General features: G+C 38.0%; 1 protein-coding gene across 1 annotated transcript in view; it reads left to right on the top strand.

Moving 5' to 3' along the window:
* LOC134196848 (midasin-like) overlaps positions 1-19,605 on the top strand; it is a 36,404-nt gene that overhangs the window by 9,330 nt on the left and 7,469 nt on the right. The window contains exons 29-85 of the mRNA XM_062666068.1: positions 14-160; positions 228-369; positions 463-760; positions 824-959; positions 1,022-1,291; positions 1,685-1,796; positions 1,866-1,932; positions 6,187-6,536; positions 6,596-6,801; positions 6,867-6,989; positions 7,699-7,761; positions 7,834-7,968; positions 8,025-8,132; positions 8,196-8,384; positions 8,476-8,556; positions 8,636-8,767; positions 8,826-8,954; positions 9,020-9,197; positions 9,262-9,360; positions 9,427-9,583; positions 9,737-9,853; positions 9,915-9,999; positions 10,065-10,191; positions 10,989-11,137; positions 11,191-11,363; positions 11,433-11,472; positions 11,525-11,823; positions 11,895-12,141; positions 12,197-12,343; positions 12,414-12,563; positions 12,624-12,762; positions 12,805-12,961; positions 13,018-13,312; positions 13,977-14,194; positions 14,253-14,664; positions 14,996-15,232; positions 15,293-15,532; positions 15,586-15,654; positions 15,714-15,810; positions 15,872-15,902; positions 15,972-16,619; positions 16,677-16,806; positions 16,869-16,964; positions 17,019-17,113; positions 17,171-17,277; positions 17,336-17,583; positions 17,646-17,750; positions 17,809-17,970; positions 18,028-18,199; positions 18,262-18,305; positions 18,366-18,453; positions 18,516-18,645; positions 18,717-18,828; positions 18,914-19,029; positions 19,097-19,190; positions 19,252-19,425; positions 19,484-19,584. Of these exons, the coding sequence (XP_062522052.1) occupies positions 14-160; positions 228-369; positions 463-760; positions 824-959; positions 1,022-1,291; positions 1,685-1,796; positions 1,866-1,932; positions 6,187-6,536; positions 6,596-6,801; positions 6,867-6,989; positions 7,699-7,761; positions 7,834-7,968; positions 8,025-8,132; positions 8,196-8,384; positions 8,476-8,556; positions 8,636-8,767; positions 8,826-8,954; positions 9,020-9,197; positions 9,262-9,360; positions 9,427-9,583; positions 9,737-9,853; positions 9,915-9,999; positions 10,065-10,191; positions 10,989-11,137; positions 11,191-11,363; positions 11,433-11,472; positions 11,525-11,823; positions 11,895-12,141; positions 12,197-12,343; positions 12,414-12,563; positions 12,624-12,762; positions 12,805-12,961; positions 13,018-13,312; positions 13,977-14,194; positions 14,253-14,664; positions 14,996-15,232; positions 15,293-15,532; positions 15,586-15,654; positions 15,714-15,810; positions 15,872-15,902; positions 15,972-16,619; positions 16,677-16,806; positions 16,869-16,964; positions 17,019-17,113; positions 17,171-17,277; positions 17,336-17,583; positions 17,646-17,750; positions 17,809-17,970; positions 18,028-18,199; positions 18,262-18,305; positions 18,366-18,453; positions 18,516-18,645; positions 18,717-18,828; positions 18,914-19,029; positions 19,097-19,190; positions 19,252-19,425; positions 19,484-19,584 (9,173 nt within the window). The remainder of the gene's footprint in view (positions 1-13; positions 161-227; positions 370-462; positions 761-823; positions 960-1,021; positions 1,292-1,684; positions 1,797-1,865; positions 1,933-6,186; positions 6,537-6,595; positions 6,802-6,866; positions 6,990-7,698; positions 7,762-7,833; positions 7,969-8,024; positions 8,133-8,195; positions 8,385-8,475; positions 8,557-8,635; positions 8,768-8,825; positions 8,955-9,019; positions 9,198-9,261; positions 9,361-9,426; positions 9,584-9,736; positions 9,854-9,914; positions 10,000-10,064; positions 10,192-10,988; positions 11,138-11,190; positions 11,364-11,432; positions 11,473-11,524; positions 11,824-11,894; positions 12,142-12,196; positions 12,344-12,413; positions 12,564-12,623; positions 12,763-12,804; positions 12,962-13,017; positions 13,313-13,976; positions 14,195-14,252; positions 14,665-14,995; positions 15,233-15,292; positions 15,533-15,585; positions 15,655-15,713; positions 15,811-15,871; positions 15,903-15,971; positions 16,620-16,676; positions 16,807-16,868; positions 16,965-17,018; positions 17,114-17,170; positions 17,278-17,335; positions 17,584-17,645; positions 17,751-17,808; positions 17,971-18,027; positions 18,200-18,261; positions 18,306-18,365; positions 18,454-18,515; positions 18,646-18,716; positions 18,829-18,913; positions 19,030-19,096; positions 19,191-19,251; positions 19,426-19,483; positions 19,585-19,605) is intronic.

The raw sequence follows: 19,605 nt of genomic DNA, 5'->3' as shown, positions 1-19,605 counted from the left end.
TGTTGTGCTTTAGCTGCTGTCACGTGCTTTTCGTAATCGATTTGTTGAGCTTCATTTTGATGAAATTCCCACAAAAGAGCTGGAAACAATATTAGAGAAACGCTGCTCAATTCCTCTGTCATACTGCAGCAAACTTGTTTCTGTTATGAAAGATCTTCAGGTAGTGATTGTTATGCATAACATCACTAAACGATGTCTGTTACAACACTTTATTGGGGCTGCTGTAGACTCACAGACGAGGTTCTGGTGTGTTTGCTGGCAAGTATGGCTTTATTACATTGAGAGATTTGTTTCGCTGGGCTGAACGATACAGAAGAGCTGTGGTGAGTGAGAAGTTTTATGACTGGGAACAACACTTGGCAGAAGATGGTATGTAGTAGTATTAATATTATGTGCATATGCTTTGGCATGGAAACTATTATACTGTGTGCTGGAAATTTTAAGACTGAATGTTGGCTGCAGGTTACTTGCTTCTTGGTGGACGTGTCCGCAAGGCAACAGAAGAGGACATTATACGAGAGACAATTGAAAAACATTTTAAAAGGAAAATATCTGTTGATCATTTGTTTGGAGTCTCTTCAAACCTTTGTGACATTGATAAACTTTCACCTTTATCAGCAGAAATACTGCGCTTTGTAAGGGACAGAAGCAGCACAACATTTCACCATCTTGTTCTTACAAGAAACATTCGACGTATCTTGGTGCTTGCTGGAAGATCTTTTCTCTTCCAAGAACCAGTTCTGTTAGTTGGAGAAACAGGGTGTGTCACATTTATTCTAGCTAGAGCTGCATTAAAAATGAAAGCAGAATATTGGTTTTGTAGATGTGGAAAAACAACGGTATGCCAGTTATTTGCTGAGCTGAAGGGACAGCAGTTGTTTTCAGTCAATTGCCACATGCATACAGAAGCAGCAGACTTTCTAGGCAGTCTTCGTCCTGTCCGTAGCCACTCTGTTCAGGTATGTGTTGATGGTTGTTATTACTTGTGATTTGTGATGTGTAGTTTGCTAACATACTGTAGGATGGAGATGGACTTAGACTGTTTGAATGGCAGCATGGTCCTCTTGTGCTGGCTATGATGTCTGGTGCTTGCTTTCTTGTTGATGAGATTTCTCTAGCTGACGATTCTGTCTTAGAAAGACTAAACAGTGTATTAGAGCCTGAAAGGAGGTTGCTGCTTGCTGAGAGAGTTATTGATGGAAGCAACAATGAGTCACAGGACATCACAGCTCATGAAGACTTCCTGCTATTTGCAACCATGAATCCTGGTGGAGATTTTGGAAAGAAGGAGGTCAGTTGCACAGTGTTGAGTTACTGACAATCATAATAGCAGTGTTGTTTGTTGTTATTGTATTATTATTTACTTGGGCCAACTTGATATCAATTGTAATTTTAACATTAATAACACTGTCGTAGGATGACACCATTGGAGGTACTGTACTTACTGCAAAAATTTTTGTGACGCTTTAGTTTAGGTCTGTAGCATCACAATGAATATGTCACCAACATTTCTGGCTTTACAGTGTCTGTGTGCATGTCACCTGCATTTGTGTGGATATATGTTGGCATGATTACTGGCATGGATGCATGTGAAAAGGTTTGTACACTACATGAGAATCTTGCGTATTGACCATAGAAACATACAACAAGCAAATTAACACATATTATAATTATTTTATTTTAGCTTTCTGCAGCTCTGAGCAATCGTTTCACTGAGGTATGGTGTTATACAAGTAATGATCGGGCAGACCTTCTTGAAATTATTAGACACAACCTTAAACTTCAGCCATTAGAAAGTATGAGACAACTTGTTTTCTCTAAAGAAAGCATGTTACGTGAACTTGATTTCTTGGTTACTTCTAAAGGTTGCAATATTGGAGAGCGAATGCTTGACTTCATGTACTATTGGAATTCTTGTGTGTCTGCGAAAAGGTAACAACTAGTTTGACACAGATGTATATATATGAAGCTAATATGCCAGACTTACATATTTGACAAATTTATGAACTGGTGGGTGATAATGTATATTGATGAGGTTTTAGTTTTATAACAGCAATATGTATTAATTAAGTTCATTATTATATTTGTCAAATAGTCAACTTAGTTTTAGTGAGAGGTTCTCCGTTGGCATGATCAAATTTCAGCACAGTTCTTTGATTCCAATGTATATTTAAACAGCAAGGTGCTGCCGACGTTTCGGCTGTTATACTACAGCCATCTTCAGGGCAAATATTCAAATACTAGTAAATACAATGGAGTAGTTGTGATGTCATAAATACAAGTAACCAATAGTTGACCAGAACTATCTACACTAAGATGTACAATTATGATGAAACTTGGACTAGTGATATGTTGTTGTAGTCTTCATAAGGCTTACCCAACATTTTGATAGTTCCATTCCCTCGTCCCTATTGATAAGTAGATGTTGTTGGTTAAGTTGAATGTGTAATGCCTCTTTCATCCTAAGTTGTAATGTAGTAGATGCATGCGCTAGAATACGTGTACCATCCCAGTCCATATTACATGTTTGATTCGACCATGTGTGTTCGGCGACTGCTGATTTCTCATTTTCCATTTTTCTGCAAAGTTCCTTATGTTCCTTTAGTCTTGTTGCTAATCTCCTTTTTGTCTCACCAATATATGTCTTTCCACAGGCACATGGTATTTGATAAATGAGATGTGATTGATGTTCTTTAGGTATGGGATGTTTAACTTTGCATAACATATTCCGAGGATTCCTCCCTGACTTAAATGATACCCGAATATTATATTCTTTGCATATTCGTCGAATATCCTCGCTCAATCCTGAGATGTAGGGTAGAACTATAGATGCACAGAAGGTATCTGGAGTAGAAGTTGAAAGAGATGAAGATTGAAGTGAAGGATGTAGAGTTGAATGAATAAAGTTGGCGGGGTATCCATTGTGCTGTAATACTTGTAGAAGATGATGCTGTTCTTGTTTCAAGTCTATGGGGGATATGGTGACATTCTTGGCTCTATCATATAGACAACGTATAAGTCCCTTCTTTACATGATGTGGATGGTGGGAGTTAAAGTTGAGGTACCGGTCGGTATGAGTAGATTTTCTATATACAGTGATGTTGAGGTAACCATCATCCTTTCTTGATAATAATGTGTCAAGGAAAGGGAGGGAACCATTTGTTTCTAACTCCATACTGAATTTAATTGAAGGACGAATACTATTGGGATGTTGTAGAAAACTATTGACTTGTGATTTCTTCATAATACAAAAAATGTCATCCACATATCGTTTCCATAGATGAGGTACATAAGGGGCTGAGGTGAGGGCTAAGTGCTCAAAATATTCCATAAATAAGTTAGCGACGATAGATGATACTGGTGATCCCATAGCTGTCCCTTCTTTCTGTTGGTAGAATAGATTCTTGTAGCTAAAATAGGTAGATGTGAGGCATGTATTGTATGGATTGTATTGTATTGTATGTTTGTGCCAGCACCAACAAAAGTTCCTGTAAGTGACATCATGGTGGCAATAGAAAGTGGGGCATTGAAGTTACCAACAGAAGCAGCAAACGAACTAAGAGGACGAGTATGTTCCACCATAAAACAGAAGAAACCACCGAAACAGAACTTATCAAAAGAACAAAACAAAGCTATAAGAGAACTGAGAGACCTCCAAGATGTGCTCATTTTACCAGCTGACAAAGGAAACGCTACCGTGCTATTATCGAAGACAGATTATAAGTCCAAATTAGAAAATCTTATTGCTACACCAACATACAAACAACTACAGAAAGATTCAACGGCAACTCAAGAAGACAAACTTAGTCGACTACTCAAACCGTATGAGAAACGAGGAGTGTTTTCTAAACAACTTTACTACAAACTACGACCTTCTGGATGTCGACCTCCACGTATCTACGGACTTCCCAAGATCCACAAACCCTCCACACCACTTAGACCCATCGTACCCTGTATCAACTCACCTTCCTATGAACTCTCCAAGTATATCTCTTTCATCATCTCTCCATTGGCTGGCCAAACTACTCATCATATAAAGAACTCGAGGGATTTTGTACTATCAATGAAGGATTTCATTATTGATCGTGATGAAGTCATGGTTAGTTTTGATATTTCTTCTCTTTTCACTAATGTACCTATTGATGAAGCTTCAGATGTTATTAAATCTATCTTACAACTGGACAACAGTCTTCAGGAGAGAACATCTCTATGCCCAGACGATGTCATATTATTACTCAATACATGCCTCACATCTACCTATTTTAGCTACAAGAATCTATTCTACCAACAGAAAGAAGGGACAGCTATGGGATCACCAGTATCATCTATCGTCGCTAACTTATTTATGGAATATTTTGAGCACTTAGCCCTCACCTCAGCCCCTTATGTACCTCATCTATGGAAACGATATGTGGATGACATTTTTTGTATTATGAAGAAATCACAAGTCAATAGTTTTCTACAACATCCCAATAGTATTCGTCCTTCAATTAAATTCAGTATGGAGTTAGAAACAAATGGTTCCCTCCCTTTCCTTGACACATTATTATCAAGAAAGGATGATGGTTACCTCAACATCACTGTATATAGAAAATCTACTCATACCGACCGGTACCTCAACTTTAACTCCCACCATCCACATCATGTAAAGAAGGGACTTATACGTTGTCTATATGATAGAGCCAAGAATGTCACCATATCCCCCATAGACTTGAAACAAGAACAGCATCATCTTCTACAAGTATTACAGCACAATGGATACCCCGCCAACTTTATTCATTCAACTCTACATCCTTCACTTCAATCTTCATCTCTTTCAACTTCTACTCCAGATACCTTCTGTGCATCTATAGTTCTACCCTACATCTCAGGATTGAGCGAGGATATTCGACGAATATGCAAAGAATATAATATTCGGGTATCATTTAAGTCAGGGAGGAATCCTCGGAATATGTTATGCAAAGTTAAACATCCCATACCTAAAGAACATCAATCACATCTCATTTATCAAATACCATGTGCCTGTGGAAAGACATATATTGGTGAGACAAAAAGGAGATTAGCAACAAGACTAAAGGAACATAAGGAACTTTGCAGAAAAATGGAAAATGAGAAATCAGCAGTCGCCGAACACACATGGTCGAATCAAACATGTAATATGGACTGGGATGGTACACGTATTCTAGCGCATGCATCTACTACATTACAACTTAGGATGAAAGAGGCATTACACATTCAACTTAACCAACAACATCTACTTATCAATAGGGACGAGGGAATGGAACTATCAAAATGTTGGGCAAGCCTCATGAAGACTACAACAACATATCACTAGTCCAAGTTTCATCATAATTGTACATCTTAGTGTAGATAGTTCTGGTCAACTATTGGTTACTTGTATTTATGACATCACAACTACTTCATTGTATTTACTAGTATTTGAATATTTGCCCTGAAGATGGCTGTAGTATAACAGCCGAAACGTCGGCAGCACCTTGCTGTTTAAATATACGTTGGAATCAAAGAACTGTGCTGAAAAAAAGTCAACTTAGTTGCTTAGACATTACAAGCATATATTACCAATTGTGGAAAGTTTAAGTTTTGCAGTGGACTAAGCTGGAAATTTGACTTACCAAAGCTAAATGTGTTGTTCTTGGTCAAGAGTGACTGTTTCTTGTATGGATGCAGGTTATTGCATGGATGCATGTTATTGCATGGATGCATGTTGTTGCAATAATGATTAGTTAATTTTAACATGCTTAATTTAGTTGAATGTATTCATAAGTTAGACACAGCTAACTAGGACAAATACGTGCATAGGAGAGAAATGGATGCATTTCCATAAACTGCAAAGATGTTTGTTCTGCACATGAAAAATGTACAGTTAGCTTGTAGAAGAGATATATCCTAAATCATTACATTTTCTATTTGTGCGGTTGTTGGCCAGGAAATTTCAAGTGTTTAGGTTAATACTATTTATGTAGTACTCTGGTGTAGTGCTAACACGGTCATTACTGGAAAAAGAATCGTACCAATTTAGTTGTTACTTGTTGACTTGGATTGCTCTTACTGACTGTGTTGATAAATGGCTTGCTTGACAGTTTTTTGCTAGGTCTACCAGGTTTACATTTAATGAACTGTCTCCTTTAGTAAGACAAAAGTTTACTAACACTGCTTTGTGCTTAGGTCTGTTAGTGTGAGAGACTTGCTTTCATGGGTGGAGTTTATAAATGTTTGCAATACAAATTCCAATAGAAGTCTGTGTCCTATTGACTCAGAATTGGCTTTTGTCCATGGTGCTTGCCTCATATTTGTTGACGGCATTGACATGTTTACTGGACTTCAAGACATGTCAGAGTTTGTTAACATGAAGCAGAAGATCTTAGAGTTTCTCTTTAGTCAAGTCAAAGAATCAACAGTACAGCAACTGTTATACCTTGGTTGTACTGGTGGAATAGTTGAGAATGGAGAAAAGTCAGAGGGTATAATTTCAGACAAAGTAAAATTTGGCATTTATCCTTTCTTTATTCCACAAGGTTAGTTTTAATTGTATTTTATTGTATTTAACAAAAATTACAAGGTACTTCTTTGAAAGGAAACAGTGAGACTTTGCCTGAACGGACGTACACGTTTGGAGCTCCAGTGTCATGTCAGAATGTGTTTCGACTTCTCAGAGGTCTGCAACTTCCAAAGCCTGTACTTTTGGAGGGTTCACCCGGTGTTGGCAAAACAAGTCTGGTGATGGCTCTAGCTGCAGCATCAGGCCATGCTGTTGTGCGGATAAACTTGTCTGAGCAAACTGTATATTTTTGTTTAGTTGTGTCAAGTGTCACATAGGTACAGGTGTTTGTTTCTGTGATTGACAGGACATCAATGATTTGTTTGGTACTGATTTGCCTTTGGAGGGTGGCAAGCCTGGCGAGTTTGCATGGCGAGATGGTCCTTTGCTTTCTGCTCTTAAAGAAGGAGACTGGGTGGTGTTAGATGAGGTGAGGTTTGTAGAGTGTTTTAGGCATTGAAATTTGACCACTGTAGTAGTTAATATTGGACACTAGCATAAATTGTTGTGATGAACAGTTTTCATGTTTTGTGTGTGTGTGTGTGTGTGTGTGTGTGTGTGTGTGTGTGTGTATGTGTGTGTGTGTGTGTGTGTGTGTGTGTGTGTGTGTGTGTGTGTGTATGCATGTGTGTGCACGCACGTGCACATGTGTGTGTGTGTGTGCATGCGTGCGTGTGTGGATTTTTCTGAAACAGAACACTGAATCTTTACCATATTTTGCTTGCACACATTGATGCAATCAGGATACACAATGAAGATGTTGTCTTTATGTCTAATCTCTGCTGAAGTTAGCTGCATTAGTGGAGACTGGGAAATAAAGTCAATTTAGAGTTGAGAAGTGACAGCTTTGCTACTTTGTTTAGAAATTATATGAGTTTCTGTGAGCATTTGCAAAGCAATAGGTTTCTGCATGTACATGAATTGCACTATGATGCTTACTTTTATCATCTTTAAGTTTTTAGCTGCTAATCTGTTGGAATGGAATATCTACAGTATATTAATAATCGAATTTGCTCAGCAGGAAATGAGATATTTAGCTACAGTAGTACGTAAGTAATGAAGAAGTGCAATAGAACTGAACAGCTAGTTTATGACGATGTTTACTGAAGTGTAACAGTGACATGTGTTTCGATTTTTAGTTGAACTTGGCATCACAGTCAGTGTTAGAAGGGCTGAATGCTTGCTTTGATCATCGTTCAGAGGTAGTCATATTCATGTTATCTCTAAATCATTTGTAAATGGCCATGGTTGACTAATTGTATGGTTTGACACAGATATATGTTCCAGAACTAAATACAACATTTGCTGTACAGCAAGAGAAAACCAGAATATTTGCATGCCAAAATCCTGCTTATCAAGGTGGTAATCGCAAAGGCTTGCCAAAGTCATTTATCAATCGGTTCACATCAGTATGATAGCATATGCATTGAGCAATTAAAGCATGAATATTCTAGTCTTGTGGTAGGTTTTCATGCAGGAAATGGGGCAAGAAGATTATTTGTTTATTATTCAAAATGCATTTTCTGATATTGAGCATTCTGTGTTGTCTTCATTGGTGGCATTCAATGCAATGGTTTGGCATTGCAATGTGCTTATTGACAACTGTAGCGAACATTGTTGTATGCACATGATTTAGCTACACGAAGAAGCAGTGATAAACCGTAGGTGGGGTCTGAAAGGCGGACCTTGGGAGTTGAACTTGAGAGATCTATTTCGATGGTGTCAGTTGATGATGAAATATCAATCACCTGGGTGCTGGAACCCGTTAGCATTTGTAGACACTGTATACACTTCACGATTTCGCAGTGCAGAGGACAAGCAGAAGGTACATGGGTCTGATTGCCGTGTCTGACTATCTTGATTGTTAGAAACGATTAATTTTGTAGGAAATCAATGAATTGATTTTTATTGTGTAGGTTGGTATACTTGCTGCTGATGCTTTTGGTGATGTATGCTGTTCAAAGAGTAATTTTGGCATTACACCTTCATCAGTAAAGGTAACCTCTTCAAAGACAATGAAAAGGACTATTACTATTTCTGATGCGTAATTGACTTGTTATGTTGTGCTTTTTACAGATTGGAATGACTGAACTGCAACGTATAGGACAGTTTGTTAATTCTGAAGATCACTTCTACTTGTTGCATCACTGGCTACAACCTCTGAATGCTCTAGTGCAATGTCTAGACATGGGCTGGATGGCAATATTGGTACAACAGTAGCTGAGGTGGAACTATGTCAATTTGTTGGAATGTTTTATTGTTGTAGGTTGGATGTTCTGGTGTTGGGAAGTCAAGTCTTGTTCGTGCACTAGCACAGTTAACGGGTCACAAATTGCTAGAACTACCAGTTTCTTATGATATGGACACTACAGAACTGTTGGGTGGCTTTGAGCAGGTTCTTTCAAGATGCTGTCGTTTTGTTCATCAACAGTATAATATAATAATTGTACTATCTGTTAGGGAGATTTAAAACGAGATTTACTCCAAACCTCTTGTAGACTCAAGTCATTAGCTGAAGGCATTGTGCAAGACATGTTGGTCAAACTTGCTTTACCAGACAGTGGAGATCAAGCTGATTGCCTGTCTGTAATCAGTAACCTGCTGTCTACTAAAAATTGTCTAGAAGCTGCAACCAATTGTAAAGTGGTTTCGTACATACTGTTTGTGTTGTTATGATCATTGATTGTTTTGTTGGTTTTTAGTTTTATCAACAGGTGATCTTTTGAAAATACTGCAACGTGCTGTGACAAAAGTCGAGTACATCTTACCATTTCTGGAGGCATTGTATTTTGACTGTCATGGTAACAGAAATGGCACATTAATTATAAATCTGGCCTTTTGGTCACTGATGCACATGTTGTTTGTAGATAAGTTGAAGGAACTTCAAGTTGTGGTGCGGTTGTTGAGGGATCAGATCACAGTTGGTGACTGTCATGGAGGAGTTTTTCAATGGGTTGACAGTGTCTTGGTTCAAGCAATACAGAATGGTGACTGGGTACTATTGGATAATGCAAATTTTTGCAGGTGTGTTTGATATACATTGTTGTTGAATTTGAATAATCCAAATTATATTGACAAGGTTACATAGTACTTGCTGATTAACTTAGATATTACTATTCAATCATCACCAGTATGCATTGCATTCATGTGACTATGTTTTTGCTTCTTTCATTGCAGTTCATCAGTACTTGATCGATTGAATCCTTTACTGGAACCAAATGGCAAACTAAGAGTAGACGAAAGAGGAGTAATTGATGGTCAAATTGTAACTGTCACTCCTCACAAGAATTTCAGGTTTATCATTATGTAATCTCGTGCTACGTCATGTACTGTATGTAGTTTAGTGTTTATACAGACTGATTCTTACTATGGATTGTGCCAATGGTGAGCTATCTAGAGCATTTCGAAATCGAGGAATTGAAATTTATATGTTGGGAGAAGTACGTATTGAGGTTTTTAAATGATGGCAGGAGTGTGTAGATGTAAGTGGCTGGTCACTGCTTAGGAAGACAATGGAGGCCAAATGGACAATGAAGATATATGGCAATTGTTTCTAGATGCTGGTTTACAAAGCAGGTCTTTGCAAGACTGGATTTCTCGTCTGCTGAATACACTTCGTCCATTTTCTCAAGGTGTCTGCTTTTAATATTTATTATTATTATTTATGTCTTTGTTATCTATCAGTTTGTGCTGATTATTCTTTGAACGGGAAATATTTAATACATACAGTACAAGAAGGGAAATAGATAGATGACTTTTCAAGGCAGGATTTGCACATGCTATGAAACTGGCACTAAATATTGATCAAGAGGTATGCCTCACCCTAGAAATGGATGTTAACAAAGTTTTCCACAGATGGAAGTAAACTACAGATGCATCTTTGATGAAACAGTATCCAGGTAGCCTAAAGAAACGTTTGCCTCACACATGCCTTTGAAAGAGTTGTATGATTTTTTCGAACTTTGAGCTAGATATATTGGAAATCATTGAAATGCGGCATTTTATTCAAGAGCAGCATATATATTTTATCTGTACTTTCAGCTGCGGCGTTTAATCAAGGGCGGCATTTAATTGAAGAAATACGGTATCATCCATTGTTGAATGCAGTGCCATAGTGTTTAGAGACCCTTTTCTAGCTTTAGATAAATGAATTGACCATGTGTTGATTTCAAGCTTGTGACCATATTACAAAGCATGACCAGTCTTGTAATGGGAGATGGTACTTAAATTTTTTGTGTCTATTTGTGTTGTGACGCAAAAGTAATGATAAAGTATGACATTTATTATTGTAAAGAGACTTTGACATGGCATCGTGTAGGTACTGATTATAGGCAGGGAGGAAGGTAGGGAGACAGCACCTCATAACTTCATAAACACAGAGATTGGGCTACAAAGTCATTCTTTAATGTTTACTTTGTTTTTGAATTAGGACCTTTTTTCTCAGCTGCAAGGTTTATCCTTGATGCAGTAAAGCTACTTGGACTACTACTTTCCAGAGGTGTTGAGTTGATTAGTGCTGTGAAGACTGCATTTGAAGAAAGTCTTCCTGTTCATCTACTTCATCCTGACATAAAAGATGTATTTATGATGATCGCTTTCTATTATAATTTTTTCACATTGGTTTATTGCAGGCTGTGCAACATGTACTGGATGATGCATATGCTGAGCTGCCTTCAGTAGATCTAAACACTCTACCAGGTACAACTATACAGCCTTCAACACATCATTGCATTTTGGACTCAAGGATGGCCATGATTCGTCGGGAATCTCAGTTGCTCCTCAAATATTTATTGTCATCTGATGGGTACGTTTGTGTGTTTTGCTTTAAGACAGTGGTGATATTTTATGTTGATGAAATTGATGTATGTGGCAGTATTTTGCCTATTATTCAAAGGCTTTTGCCTGACATACAGGTAAGTAGGTATTGGCCAGATAATGCTCAAATTGATATTACTGTGTTACTAGGGTAATCAGTTGCAAAAGGACTCTCTCGTGTTTCAAGCAATAGTACTCTATTCAGAAATGGCATCTCCTTCAGATCTAGCAAGGCGCTTTTTATGGGTGCAAAGGAAATTGGATACATTTAAAACTGTAATAGGAGTGGAAGGAGTAATGACCATCATTAACAGTGTGAAAGAGGCTCTTACAGCAGTGTTCAGTCACCCTTTGTATGTTAAATTGTGTGACCAACTTGGAGCTCAGGATACTTCACTGGCATATCTTGGTGTGAACAAGATGAAATGGCCTTTACTGGAAAGCAGAAGGTTTGAATGTATTCTGTCCTGTTTTGTGCATGTATCGATAATACAAAGGGTATACCATTTCATTACTGTAGAATTTGGGCACTGTGGCGGTATATGGTAGAGAAACAAAGATTGAGTCAGCTTTCATTGTCTGTCAAGCATCCTAGAGAAGGAAGTGTCTTGGCCTTTGGTGTAGCTGCAGTATCCGGTCTTATAGCATCTGAAACTCTTGCACACCCGTGCATGACACACCTAGTGCAGGTTTTATTAGAGTATGAAGCCATTGTACTGGCTTTATTAAACCAGTTATGTATTTCATCGTACGATGAGGCCCTGCAGGTTGGAAGCATTTAAATGTTTATTTGTGTATTTTATATTGAAAAGTGTTGCATAGGTTGAAATGTCTTTCCAATGGTACTGGAGGCTGCAGCGTGTGTGCTGTTTGGAGTTGGGTTGCCAACCAAACATATCCAGGATTAGATTGCACTGGCAATTATTTAAAACGCTTAGTCTTGATTTACTGAATGTTTTAGTGGCAAAGGTAAGGTAGTCTGTAATACTGGAATGCATAGTCACTAAGTGTGTCTATTGAAATGTTTTTTTGCAAATAGTTTGGTGTAGTAGTTCCTGTTGAATTGAGTACTGCACTGTCAGATTTGGATGATGCACTTGAGACCACTTCAAATTCAGCTTTTGAACAGTGGCACAAATATTTTGGTTATCCTCGACCTTTTCGATCACGTGTAGTTGCACAGGCTTATGTATGGTTTATACTATCGGTTTACTAAGAGTGACTTTTATATTGCATTGATGGTGTGTAGATGGAGGTAGAAACATTTGTTTCTGCTTTTCAAGGAAGAAAAGTTTCCAAGCAGCGCTTGCTGGAGATATTGAGACTCTTGGTAGCTCTGTGTGACTTGAATGCCTCTACATCAGAAGTGGATAAGCAAAGTGGCATTTGTATGCTTTAATGATAACACTTGTCTAACAATGGTTTATTAGATCTTGTTGAGAAAGCATTGTCTATGTGTGGTGACAGTGTTGTAAACCAAGAAGAAAGGAAAGTTGAGAAAAATGGCAGTTTACAGAGTCTATATGATATAAATTGCCTGTATTTTGAGGCAAGAGTTGTATCTAGGACATGTCAATTTGTTTTGATGTAGGTTTATGTTCCCAGTTAAATATTGAAAAATAAATTACTTTTTGTTTAATTAGTGAAGAAGACAAATTTGATGAGAAGCTAACTACCAGTCTTACTCAACAAATTTCCAGCATTTTGGAATGTAATTTTTCAACAGCTACAACTCTGATCAACAACATTGCTCAATATATGAGACTGGAAAATACTGTAACAAGGGGTGATATTAGTCAAGTAAGGTCTTGTCTACCAGATCTGCTGCTTTCAGTGAATGAAAGACTGATGGCTTGTGGCATTAATAATTACTGGGACCAGCTTTCTGAACAACCTGACATAGTGAAAGATGCTGCTGATGCAATGAGACTGAAACAGGTTAGTGTAATGATGTAGTATGTTTTCTAATTTGTTATTTGTTTGCATGTTTGCATCTTTATCATTGGGTTTAGACATGAAATTTGAGGTGATACTGATGCCCCTTTGTGGGAAATGGTTTGTTTAATAACATATAGTTAGTTATTTCTCAAATTTGAGGTCGTATGTATGATTGCATCTAGAAAGCTGAATTTAGTGTTTACAAGTGTTATGCATGTTGGTCACGGTCATTTAGGCATGTTGGTTGTGTTTACTTGAAACTTACAAAGCCACAAAACTTGCGACAACAGTTTTGCACACTAAATTTTTTACGGGAGTTAATGGAATTGTATGTTTGAGGCAGACATGGTGGTATCACCGATAGAGCATGTTGCAGTTTGACTGACCTGTAGCTTGTATGTACTAGAAAGAAATGGCATTGCAGGTTTGATGATCAGGACATTTCAATTGTGTTTCTGCTGTGTTTTCTTGAGATATATTTGTCAATATGCTAAATTGCAGCTGTTGCATTTTATCTTTATTGACATGGAGTAACAGAAAAGTTGTAAACATACCTTGTTCTAGGAGAAGTTTACAGCAATATGCATAAATTACACAAAAAGATGTAGAAACTGGGTGTACTGTATCGTGTATTAGATTTCATTGTGTTGCTGTTGGTTTGCAGGATGTCAACGTGCTGGATTCTGCTGCTCGCTCAGTGTGTATATTTTACTATATGAGAACGTTTGGCAATACATATCAGAGCTACTCAACAGCAGCCTCTACAAATATGTGTCAAAATGTGAACATTACAAACTACAAAACAACAGTAGATGACTTAGTGGAATTGCAAAAGTATTTGTGGATGTCATTCAACACAGATTGTTCTCAAGTTTCTTACAGGTAGACAGACACAAGTCTCACAGCAGGCTTTGAAGGTTTTAAGTATTGTGCTGTGTAGAGCCTCGCTTTGGATTCGTTTAGCTGCATTGTCTATGGATGTTGTGCTGGGTTTACATGTGACTCCTCAGTGTTGTAAGGAGGTGTTAAGCCAGCTGAATGCTGCAGCAGTGAATGCTTGTGAGTGTGACGATGCTTGCAAAAAGCAGGTTGCAATTATTGTCTTCAAAGGATTGGAGGTTTGTAAAGACTGTGCACTTCAGCTTACAGTCAACGGAGAGAAACTGTTGCTTACTTGTTTGAAATGTTTGTTGTGCATACTTACTCTTGAGCAAGACAACAGAGCAGAGCTCACAACTTTAGGGCAAGGATTAGCATCATGTGGCTTGCTACGTTTGCTCCTTCTTACTCCAGATAACACCATTGATCCAGTAGAGAAAGAGAAATGCCAACTTGATTGGGCAAATGCTGAGGTTGGTTTCTATTACCGTTTGTTGGTATCTGTGAACGTTAATTTTAAGAGAGAAGAGCAGAGCAAATGTCACACCTTCTGTATTGTTTAAAGCCTGACATGCTGGCATTTCAAGTGTACTGATATGTGCCTATACGTGTTGCACTGGATTACTTACTTTCTGTCTGTCATGTCAAACAACGCAATACTCGTGAACTGTAGTAATCAGTTTGTTGTTAAATATTAACATGATGACATGGAAACATTTATGGAGAGGATCTTATTGTTGTTTTGAATGTCTTGTTTGCAATAACACCCGTGTTTAGGGACTAATAGTTTATGTTTTTCTTTAGCTTGTGGATAAACGCTGTGAATTAGTAGTGCAGCAAGCACAAGATGTTTTACTGAATGGCAGAACACAATTTCCTTCTGTTTGCAATTGTGATTGGTCCACCAGCAGTAGTTTTCCTGGGATGGAACACTCGTGTTGCCCTCACCAAGAACACTATCTGTTGACATGGTGTCATCGCTTGGTTTCCATTGTGTCTGATTTAGAGAACAAAGCTGCATACAGGCCTGAAACAAGCCAGGTTATACCTATTGTTATTAACATTAGTGCAGTGTTTACTTTTTCATATTTTTGCTTTCAGTTTGTTGAACTAGTTGGTGACATACAGCGATTTACAACAGCTATTGCATCATGCGATCAGGTTCAGAGTTTGATCAACAGGTTATGTGAATCAGTGTCATGTGGATCACGAAAATCAGAAGTTGTGGTGAAAGAAGCCAGAGTGTTTTTGCAGTCATCTCATTTGTTGCTTACTCATTTGAAACAATCATATCCATTCTATCGTGACATGATTATGCCATTTGCAGCAAGCCTATTTCAAGTTAGCTGGTGCAACAATTGTTTCTTACTTCATTGATTGTCTTGGCTGTGTAGGTAATGGAGGGAATTCAGACACTGTTGACGGCCATTCACATTTCATCAAGTAAAACTGCCATAGCTGATGTAGGAATGTGTTGATTAAATCCTTCCTTGATGTAAAGTTATGCTTTTTACAATTGCAGTTGGTGGTATCTAGCCTCTGTCAGTTGCCAGGGTGTGATAGTCTTCTTCATTCAGCTGAAGCGCTAGTGAATGCATCATATTCAGAGCTATGTTCAGGTGAGGAAGTCTCTTTTCAAGGTTTTTTGGTGTGTAGTGACATTTTGTAATTTATTTATAGATGAAATTGTCTGTCAGCAACTAGTTGAGAGGTACACTTAGTTATCATGCAGACTATTTGTTATGCCCTTATTAATTAACTTGTATGATTTTGCTCTCAGGGGGCAGCTGGCAGCTATTGCTTTGATACAGACTTCTTGTGAAATGTGTGGATTGCTTGAAACACCAGCAAATGACCTATTGCAGTTAAGTTTATCAAAAGTTTCACATTTGTGGAAGATTGCTAAAGAAGAGAAAAGTAAAAGACACGAGGCATCTCCACTGTTCAAGTACAAAACAGAGAAACATTTGTCTGACGAAACACAGAATCTTGAAATTGATGAGAACGAGTTTAGTCGCTTTTCAGATTTTGAAGACATTGTCAACGAACCATCTCTTTCAGACTCTCATCATGTCTCACAGAGTTTAACGTACTCTTTGCAGGTTGTGTCACCACTTGTGGATTTGGATGTCAGACTTGTTTCTATTCATCACTGGGTATACACAAAACTTGTCAGGACAAGCTGGATTTGGCAGAGAGATTTTGATCTGAATGCCAGTAGCTTGAATAAAGGCAAAGTTCGTAGCCTTTTTGCATTTGGCTACCAAATGGTGTGGCTCTTTGCTGATTGTTTGAAGTCCAGCAATTTGGACTCTAAACTGAGTTGCAGTCATTTGCTGGCTGTAAACGATCAGTTGAGAAGTTTTACGGAACCCACACATGTGACTGTGTCTTCTAATCATTGTCTAGTTGGGTTTCAGGACCTGGAGTATGTGCTTTGTGCTTTTTTGTGTTACATACATTTATTGCAACATGTTATATTTAGTGCTCCTTACGACATCTACAAGGATAGCAATGTGAATGAAACTACTTCTCTAGCACCTGTGCTTGGACATCTTTCTTCACATATTACCATGCTGTTGGAAATGTGGCCAGAAAATCCAATGCTGACTCAAGTAAAGAACAGTGCAACTGTTGTGTTTGTGCAGCTTTACTAGATGCTTCTTTTTGTGTTAAGCTACTTGTAATTGTTGACCGGATCAAGTCATTTTGTGTAACAAGTCCACTGACAAAGTTTTTGGCTGGTTTAGAATTGTTACTTCAGAAGTCTCAAGTAGATGTGTTTTGTATGATGTAATTTGATGTGATGATAATATTCCTGGCTTAGGATTGGGAGTTGTGTGCTGCATCTCAATATTCTCTGAAAAAAGAGCTGAGTGAGGTGTCAGAAGTTGTCCTACGCTGGCGGAAGATGGAATTGAAGTTTTTAACAATAACGTAGTTTTGGATTACTTCATTGATTTTGATGCTTTTTGTTAGATCATGGCCATCAGTATTGGAAACAGTGTATTGGAAACACGCTTGTAAAACATCACGTTGGTGGTTCTATTTGTATGACATCATCCAGCCATATTTGGAGTCTTCGTGTATGTTTCAGTTTACAGACATACATTGTGCTTACGTTTCATTTGAACAATACGTTAGGCAATTGCAACACAGAAGTTAATAGTGTTTTCAATCAGTTTATGGAGTCATCGACTTTAGGAGAATTTTCATCAAGGCTGCAGATGATCTTTGCATTTCACTGTTACCTTGCATCTACTGTCGCAAGTCCTGAATGTCATCCAGTTGTATGCACATTGTGGCACACTTACAACTACTATCGACAGTTCCTGACATCAGTTACTGACTATATTGTGAAGATGCGTGTTCCAATTGAGAAAGAACTAAAGGTGAAACAGTGTACTGTAATTGTATTGATGAGATGTATGCATGTCTTAAGATGTCCATTCAGGATATGACTGAAATAACAAAGTGGAGTGACGTAAACTACTGGGCTTTGAAGCACTCAACTGAAAAGTCACACAAGACACTCCACAAGCTGGCGAGAAAATATGAGGCAAATTTGATCTTGTGGTTTAATTGTAATCAAGCAGAGTAATCCTAGCATTTTGCAGGAATTGCTGAATGGTCCTGTCAATGTCGTGTTGAACGTGAAGAGTCTGGTACAGTTTATGGTGTCACTAGATTCAGTATCAGGAGGATGCACTGCTGCCCATGTAATAGATGAAGAAATGATGGCTTCTGTACTTGACCACTTACGTCTTGATTTCAATCTCGTAAGTCCAATTTGTTGCAACTGTGGTTGTATGTGTATTCAGGTTGTCTCATGCAAGGAGAACAAGCAGTTCATGGAGAGTATGATGGAAGTCTCTATTGACACTGGAACACCAGGACTACATGATGTCAATGTTTGTTTGCTTGGAAGAAAACTTAAGAAACAGATTACAAGATTGATGACTGTGTCTGCAGTTCACACTCATCTTGACAACTTGAATAGCATATTTGGTAGAAATGACGGTGCTATTCCTGAAGCGGTAGTGTATAACTATTGCTGTTGTATTCTAAAGGAATGACAAGTCAATTGCAGGAGATGCTTAAAATGGATCATGGGGTACTGCATGAGTATATCAATGAATGGCATTTGTGTAACACATTGCTATTATTGTAATAGGGCAGTGTGGACAGAATTCATATAAAGCGTCAGACTCAGCAGAAGCGACTGTTGTTGTCTAGTCTGCTGAAGGCTCTCAAAACAGCAGGCAAGCAACTAATGTGTTCTCTTGTGTGTGATGCGTAACTGTTTCTGTTTCTGAACTACTAGGGCTGTCATACAGAAAAGGAAATCGTATGAGACAATCAGGAGGTGCTTATTCACAGTGTTTTCTACTTCCTGCTTTGGACATTGGAGCTGCTGCAAAGCAATTTGAAATATTGGCCTTTGGAAAATGGAGGTAAATTTTTTTGGAATGTATGGATGTGTTTGGTTATTTCTACATTTTTGTGGTTTTATGTATTTGAACAGCCACAAACATTTGCAGGCAACAGTCAGTGCTTGGGAAACCAGTCAGCAACAGTTTTACTTGTCGTTGGCTCAGATGGCAGCGTTTGATGCAGCTCTTTTATCACCTTCAAAAGCAAGTTTTATGTTTAGCATACTTTTTGCTGGGCAAATTAGACTGATTTTCTTATGAGATATATGGTTACATGTTGTGTTTGTAGGATGTAAACTTTGTTGAGCTGGAAAAGATTTCTGGTTATGGGATATGTCTTGCTGATGTGTTGTGTCATCAACATGAAGCATTAAGCAAATTTGTGCTTTTGTTTTTACGTCTTTGGTAAGTGATTTGATACTATAGACTATCTGGAAAAATTTGGTTTTACAATTGTACGTTGTGTCTGAAGCTTTCTACTAGATCCACTGAAGCATATGGTGAGTGATAGTGAATGTGAGACAACCTTTCCATTGCCATCTCAAAACAAGACTCATCATTGGATGGTACAGCTTGACGTGTGTGCAGGATGTGTATGTAAGTTTAACTGTACTTTATTGTTTACAGATGCTGCTGAAAGATTTGGTGAATAGTACTTTACTTCGACTTCATCAGTTTTTACTGGTTCTAGACTGTTACCCTTTCAAGGATGTTTTTAATGAGAAGTATAGGCAAGATTTGCCATTGTACTCTCAAAGATGTGGTTATGAAATAGTTGTTGAGGGGAGAAAGGAAATTGAGGTCCACAATTGAGGTGATATTTTATGTATTGCTGACCTAATTTTTTGTTATGAGGTAGGCTGTTGTTGGGATGGTATCAGAACTGAAGCGCCAAGTAGACAAACTAGTTTTACCATTTCTAATTGGATCAAGCAATGGTTGTAATAGACTTCTTACAAGGTATGTTGTATGCTCTGGGAA

The sequence above is a fragment of the Corticium candelabrum genome, chromosome 21 (genome assembly GCF_963422355.1).
Source record: "Corticium candelabrum chromosome 21, ooCorCand1.1, whole genome shotgun sequence".
Classification (NCBI taxonomy): domain Eukaryota; kingdom Metazoa; phylum Porifera; class Homoscleromorpha; order Homosclerophorida; family Plakinidae; genus Corticium; species Corticium candelabrum.
This window is presented reverse-complemented; position numbering and strand designations above follow the sequence as displayed.